Source organism: Tachysurus fulvidraco, chromosome 3 (genome assembly GCF_022655615.1).
Source record: "Tachysurus fulvidraco isolate hzauxx_2018 chromosome 3, HZAU_PFXX_2.0, whole genome shotgun sequence".
In the NCBI taxonomy this organism is placed as follows: Eukaryota; Metazoa; Chordata; class Actinopteri; order Siluriformes; family Bagridae; genus Tachysurus; species Tachysurus fulvidraco.
In genome coordinates, this window is record NC_062520.1 from 31,675,888 (window position 1) to 31,683,131 (window position 7,244).

Here is a 7,244-nt window from a genome sequence, read left to right on the forward strand (position 1 = left end):
ATCCTTTTCACTCGCTCTCACTCGCTTACTCACTCATCCCTCTTTCCTTATTATATTTTCAATCTTTTCCTTCATCTCTTGTTCTTCCTCCTCAACCCACTCCTCCTCTTTGCTCCCTCGCTCAGCTCTGAGCCTTTTCCTTCCAGCTTCCAAAATTTCCTGCAGTCGGAATCTCTGGAGTTTTTCTGCACTCACTGTCACAAACAGTTCAGCCGCCTTGAGGATCTCTCCACCCGCCTGCACTTTCTAGAAATGAATAGGTAACACTCACTCACACACTCCCTGCTGTGTGTATCCTCCAACTGCGTGTGTGTGTTGTGTGTGTGTGTTGGGGAGTTGGTTCACAAGCCCGTCCCAACACACACACACACACACACACTGCTCGTTGCAGTGTGCTGTGGTGTGTTATGTAGAGTGTGTGTGTTATTAAGTGTGATGTGATGCATAAGCATGTAAGGTGTGTAGAAGTTTACTTTTAAGCACCTTTTACCTTTTAAAATATATATTAATAATTTACACTCATCTTAAATCCCGTATTTCCTGTTTAGGCGCACAACTTCCTGTTAGATCGTGACGCAGTGCACTCTTAACCCCCGGCATATATAGTAGATTAAATAGGAAATTAATTATTAAATAGGGGTTGAATAGACTAGTCAAAAAAGCACAGTACATTGATATCCGGTTCTGTTGTGTGATGTAGACAGTATCCAGTGTCCTCCATCTTTTACCCCTTTTCCACCGGAAAGAACCGGGTGCTGGTTCAGAGCTAGCACTGGTGCTGGTTCAAAGTTGGTTCCACTGGTGAACCTTCTAAGAACCGGTTTGTCTTTCCACCGGCTAGAGAGCATCACAGAGCCGAGTTACACAGCGACGTTAGCGCAGCAGCGACAAACACAACAACAACAATGGTGGATGTTACTTTACTGTTAATGCTCATGGCTTTGTGAAACTACATTAACACCCAAACGCGGCGAATCCGACTTGTACGTGCGGCTCCGTGTGATCTGTATAAACGGAGGTCATGATCAAGAAAGTACATAACGTTATTTTATCATTAACACAGAAAAAAGTTAGCATTAGCATGTAGCTACCTACTATCATGTGTGCTGATAACTGATCATATCGTGGTAAAGTAAAAGTGTATTAAACATCAGTATACTTAAGGTACATTACCAAATCCGCTAACAGTAGCCCCGCCCACAGCCCCGCCCCAGCAGCCCCACCCCCAGCCCCGCCCCAGCTCCTGACTTAAGCGGTTTTTAAGTATAGACCAGCAACGTTTTGGTGCTACTTAAGAACCACTTTTCCTGAGCACTTTCCAGAGCCGGTGCTTTGGCTGTCGAAAAAGAAAGAACTGGTTCTAAATTGAAAAAGCCATTGGTCTGTAAGTATAGCTGTGTTGATGGACGTGAGCTTCCATGTTGCCCAATCACAACGGGGTGCTTTAAGGAAACTGCTGTTTGCCCTCTTCCACATACATGATGCTGTTTCTGCTCTCTTGGTTCCCGGGCAGTGAATGTCTGTGGTATTTAATTAATGTCCGGGGTTTGCAGGCATCAGAGGGGGAATTGTTTATCTGTTGCACCACTCAGAAGCCTCCATTCAATCAGTGCAGTAGTGATTCATATGATTAAGGCTCTGGGGCAACCGTTCAGAACGTCAGGGGTTCAAACTGCCTCTGCCGGGCCCTTAAACACGGCTCTTAACCTTCCTGTATCATCTCCGACCCCAGCTTCCTTTCATAAGAGGGATTTTGTCATGTCTTTACTGACCATCAGACTCCGTCTCGTGCGTCACTTGCTGTAATAATTATAATTATTATTATTATTATACTGGTAGATTTATGCTGTTCAGCTGACCAGTCAAACAGCCCTCTTTTCCTGGTTGTCCCCCTCCCCCTTCCCGCTGTAGTCATGTGTTGAGGATGACAGGATGATTCTGTCTTTCCTCTTTCCGTTTTTGTTCCTGACACGGTTTTCCTGTCGTCCCTTTCTTTCTCCGTCCTTCTCTTGTCCTCGTCTGTCCCACTCTCAGCTCCAGTAAAAGACTTTCCAGTAAAAAGGCAGCAAGGTGAGAATATCCTCTTCTGAACTTTTCTGCTAGAGGAGCTTCTAAAAAAAAACAAGTTGTCGTGTAACTAATTTTGAGATGTTTGTGTGTGTGTGTGTGTGTGTGTGTTTCAGGCACTTGTTACAGACCAGTGGTCTGGATGGAATGAACGACCTGAGCCGCGACATTCTGGACCTCGCTGATAGTGACATCACTGACAAGGTACGGTTTCTGTTCCAGGGTCATTATATCAGACCCGAATCTGATCTCACAGCATGATCTGTACGTGTGTAGGTGCTACTCCTGGAACGGCGAGTGTCTGAGCTGGAGAAGGACTCGGCAGCCAGCGAGGAGCAGCACGCACGTCTGCGGCAGGAGAACCTGACCCTGGTGCACCGTGCTAACGCCCTGGAGGAGCAGCTCAAGGAGCAGGAGCTCCATGCTGACGAGACCTTCAACACACTCGCCCGCAAACACAGAGACGCTCTGAGCAAGCTACAGCGTGAGAGAGAGCTGGAGATCGAGAACCTGCAGGCAAGGTACGACATCTGGGCTTGTGTTAAACTCTTAAGAGATCAGTTTAAATACATTTTACTGCCACCTTGTGTTTGAAAATGATTTCACATGTAAATACATTTCTATATTATTTTGGTCTATGAAATCAACCACATGTTTGTGTGTGTGTGCTGTTTGTCCTTAAAGGCTGCAGCAGTTGGATGAAGAGAACAGTGAGTTAAGGTCATGCGTGCCCTGTTTGAGAGCTAACATCGAAAGACTGGAAGAGGTATAGAGAGAAAACACACACGGTTTTATAACCTTTATACGATGCACTGTATTTAATTTAACTGCTACAAGAACAGCTTAAACTTAGCTACAGCGCTGTTGAATTCTTCACTCTGATTGGTCAGAAGTTCCTTTCAATAGAATCCCTTCATATGTAATGTACATATTTTACACTCTGTTTAAGTGCTGCTCTTCACACAACTCGTGTGTGTGTGTGTTGGTATATATATGTATGTGTGTGTGTGTGTGTGTGTGTGTGTGTGTGTGTGTGTTGGTATATATATGTATGTGTGTGTGTGTGTTTTATTTATATATATATATATGCGTGTGTGTGTGTTGGTATATATATGTGTGTGTATGTGTGTGTGTGTATACTGTATGTGTGTGTGTTGGAATATATATATATATATGTGTGTGTGTGTGTGTGTGTGAATACACTGTATGTGGACAAAGACACCTTAACGCTTCTGTGCTTTTTGTCCTCAGGAGAAGAGAAAACTTCAGGACGAAGTGGACGATGTGACCGACCGTCTGAACGAAGAAATGGAGTCTCGCAGAAAAATGGCTGACAAGCTGAGCCACGAACGCCACACCAGCCAGAAAGAAAAAGAGACCACGCAGGAGGTGAGAGTGTTAAAGGTCACTTGACCTCTCTCTCTCTCTCTCTCTCTCTCTCTCTCTTTCTGTCTATATCTCACGTTTCTCTCTCCGTAGCTGATCGAGGACTTGAGGAAGCAGTTGGAAATGCTGCAGCTGTTTAAGTTGGAGATGGAGGCACGACGAGGACGTTCACCTGCCGCCGGACTGCAGGAATACAACACACACATGAGAGAGAACGAGCTGGAGCAGGAAATCCGACGACTCAAGCAGGTACGGAAGGTTACACAAGTCGGTGCTGTAGAAGATAGTAACGTTATTAACTCATTGGCTCCCGGTTTGCATTTGTACACACACACACACACACACACACACACACACACACACACACACACACACACACACACACACACACACTACATCGTCTCTGATTATAATAAACACATTCTCTCTCTGTGTGTGTGTGTGTGTGTGTGTGTGTGTGTGTGTGTGTGTGTAAGTGACATTAATTAACACATGCAGTAAAAATAACCTGTAGTGACGGCCAGGTGTCTCTACCCAGCTGTTTGGAGATCAGCACTTATCTGATCAGGCAGGATGTTTCCAGCAGGTGATGGTGATGATGATGATGATGATGATGATGATGATCTACATGTGGATATAAGAAGCCTGTTGTAGTTGAAGTCTGAACACTAAATATAGTGTGATTTAAACACGTTATGTCAGAATAACAAGGAGCTCGTTTCTGACCACAGAGGAAACAATGGGGACAAAAACAACAACGAATCTAAAATGCAGGAATATGTATATTTAACATCTCTCTCTCTCTCTCTCTCACTTGCTCTCTCTTTCTCTGTCTCTCTCTCGCTTGCTTGCTCGCTCTCTCTCTTTCTCTCTCCCTCAATTGCGCTCTCTCTCTCACTACTTGCTCTCTCTCTCTCTCTCTCTCTCTCACACTTGCTCTCTCTGGCTCTCTCTCTCTCTCTCTCTCTCACACTTGCTCTCTCTGGCTCTCTCTCTCTCTCACTTGCTCTCTTTCACTTGCTCTCTCTCACTTGCTCTCTCTCACTTTCTCTCTCTTCTCTCTTCTCTCTCTCTCTCTCTCTCTCTCTCTCTCTCTCTCTCTCTCTCTCTCTCTCTCTCTCCAGGATAATCGCAGTTTAAAGGAGCAGAATGATGAGTTGAATGGACAGATCATCAACCTTAGCATTCAGGGAGCCAAAAGCCTCTTCACCGAGTCTCTGTCTGAGTCGCTGGCAGCAGAGATCAACAACGTCTCTCGCACAGAGGTGTGTCAACATGCGCACGCACACACACACACACACACACACACACACACACACACACACATGAATGTACATAAACTGACCATGTTAAAAAAAACATTTGTGTGTGTAGCTAATGGAGGCCATCAAGAAGCAGGAGGAGATTAACTTCCGCCTGCAGGACTACATCGACCGCATCATCGTGGCCATCATGGAGTCCAACCCTTCTATACTCGAGGTCAAATAATCACCATGGCAACAGACCCCCGAATTCACAACGGCACTGAAGCGACGTACACGTTCAAGATGATCTTATTTATATCACAGCTTCGCTCCTGCTCTTAAGTCATAAGGCATCATTTCAGAAAGCGTGTGTGTGTGTGTGTGTGTGTGTGTGTGTGTTCCTGTTACAGTGTATGTTGGTTCCTGTGACTTCCCTGTGCTGTGGGATTGAGGAATGAAGTGTGTGTGTGTGTGTGTGTGTTAGGGATGTCTTGATTTAATTAAAAATCTGTATTTAAGGTTACATTCACATTTATACATCACCTGGTGTTCAGAACAGCGTCTGTGATGTAATAAGCTCCCACGGTTATCACGGTTGCTATAGTTACTATTACTATAGAACCTCCGTCTTAAATGACGCCCAATTGGAGCTCGGTTCGACACGACGGCAAGCTGTCGCATCCAAAACAGAAGAATATCCACTTTTACATTTACATTACATTTACAGCATTTGGCAGACGCCCTTATCCAGAGCGACGTACATAAGTGCTTAAATCTCTAGTAACTCACTTCAGTAAATACAGTACACACACTGCCACCTTTACCAGACAAAAATTATTTTTTATATATATTCCGATGATCTGGCAACCCTAATACACACACACACACACACACACACACACACACACACACACACACACACACACACAGCTTTTCTGTTTGGGTTTGTTTGTTTGTTTTACTCCTAGTTTAACTCCATGAGCCCTAACAGATGTGAGGGACACTATGTGTCCTGAGAGTGTGTGTGTGTGTGTGTGTGTGTGTGTGTGTGTGTGTGTGTGTGTGTGTGTGTGTGTGTGTGTGTTATAATTTATAAGTGATATCGTTATGGTGATAACGAGTTGTGTGTAAATTTGCGTTTAGTTTGTTTTCTTCCTGTGTATTTATTACGATGAAGCAGAAGGCTGAAGCAGAAGGCTGAAGCCGAAGTCACGGCGGTGGAGCTTTGTGATGATAAAGGGGCGTGGCTCTGAGCCCACGTGCGCTTTCCTGCTGAGTGAACGAAGGACGTTCCGTACATTAGAACAGTGTTTCGTGTCGATCCGAACGACTACATGTAAATATCTATATATAAAAATCAAAGAAGTAAATATATATATTTCCTCACACGGAAGCTGAAGTTGCACTCGATAAACTTCGACGGATCTCTCATGGAATGATGAGAGCTTATTTTCTGATTAAATTATTATGAACTGACAAACCACAGGGAGAGAGAGACTGCAGGTGGGCGTGAAAGCCTTGGAAGAACCTGCTGAGTCACACACACACACACACACACACACACACACACATCTCCATCTTCAGAACCTGAAATGATCCTCTGCAGACTGACTCCTCATCACGTTTCACTCATTGTAGGTGTTTTCTAGACGGAAGGAAGGCGTGTGTTCTTGTCTTCCACTGTCACGTGACTCGAGTGTGTGTGTGTGTGTGTGTGTGTGTGTGTGTGAAGATCTCAGCAGCCTGATTTAGGAGCTCACATACAGTATTACGCTCGAACGTAACACAGTATTTTCCGGATTAAGACTCCCTCTTGCAGGTGGCGCAATTACTACAGAGCTTGGAAACGAGTTGAATCATTTATGTCCGGGAACAGAAATGCAAAGCTTCATAAGTATGCACACCCCTAAACTAATACTTTCTTGCAGTACCTTTTTATTTGGCAATTTGTTCCTTCTCAGACCGCATCTTGTTGAGCTTGGATGTTTGACTTACTCCATAGATTAGACATGTGCAGAATATAAGAGATTGTTGTCACCTGCACAGATTCGACACTACAGGTCAGTTATTCCTGCAGCTTTTTTTTTTTTATTCTGTCATGCATTCATTCATTCATTCATCAGTTGCTCTGTGAAATCCTGCTATATCTGAATCAACACCTTCTGTTTACGGCATCGTGCGATCTACTTTAGAGACGCTCTTGAACACGACTTTCTGTCGCTTGTAAGAATCCTTGACATGCTAACGAGTGCGTGTGAGTGGCCTTCTCTCTCTCTCTCTCTCTCCTTAACATGTATATAGATACCGAATGATTTGTGTATATATGCGTTCTACTTTTTGTGATTCTGCACTCGCACACTCCAAAAACTTCCAAAGCAGGAGCAGGAGCTCCACCAGTCACTTAGAACATCGTGGAAACTAATTTTAGCTAGGCGTAGACATCACACCTTATTGTTGTAAAAAGAAAATATATAAAAACGATGTGTATAGAAGGATAAACTAAGATATCAGTATTGTCTTCTGCTGCAAGTTTTTTTTTCTTTTCTT

General features: G+C 44.1%; 1 protein-coding gene across 6 annotated transcripts in view; it reads left to right on the forward strand.

The window, feature by feature from the left end:
• rab11fip3 (RAB11 family interacting protein 3 (class II)) overlaps positions 1 to 5,526 on the forward strand; it is a 30,520-nt gene extending 24,994 nt beyond the window's left edge. For 3 of the 6 annotated variants that reach the window (XM_047810808.1, XM_027179102.2, XM_047810812.1), the window contains 9 exons: positions 126 to 260; positions 2,035 to 2,070; positions 2,184 to 2,271; positions 2,344 to 2,588; positions 2,752 to 2,833; positions 3,319 to 3,456; positions 3,547 to 3,702; positions 4,578 to 4,718; positions 4,828 to 5,526. In XM_047810808.1, coding sequence (XP_047666764.1) covers positions 126 to 260; positions 2,035 to 2,070; positions 2,184 to 2,271; positions 2,344 to 2,588; positions 2,752 to 2,833; positions 3,319 to 3,456; positions 3,547 to 3,702; positions 4,578 to 4,718; positions 4,828 to 4,941 — 1,135 coding nt within the window. In that variant the 3' untranslated portion in view covers positions 4,942 to 5,526. The remainder of the gene's footprint in view (positions 1 to 125; positions 261 to 2,034; positions 2,071 to 2,183; positions 2,272 to 2,343; positions 2,589 to 2,751; positions 2,834 to 3,318; positions 3,457 to 3,546; positions 3,703 to 4,577; positions 4,719 to 4,827) is intronic. The other 3 variants (XM_047810809.1, XM_047810810.1, XM_047810811.1) reach the window with 3 other exon arrangements.
• Positions 5,527 to 7,244: the final 1,718 nt, after the last annotated feature.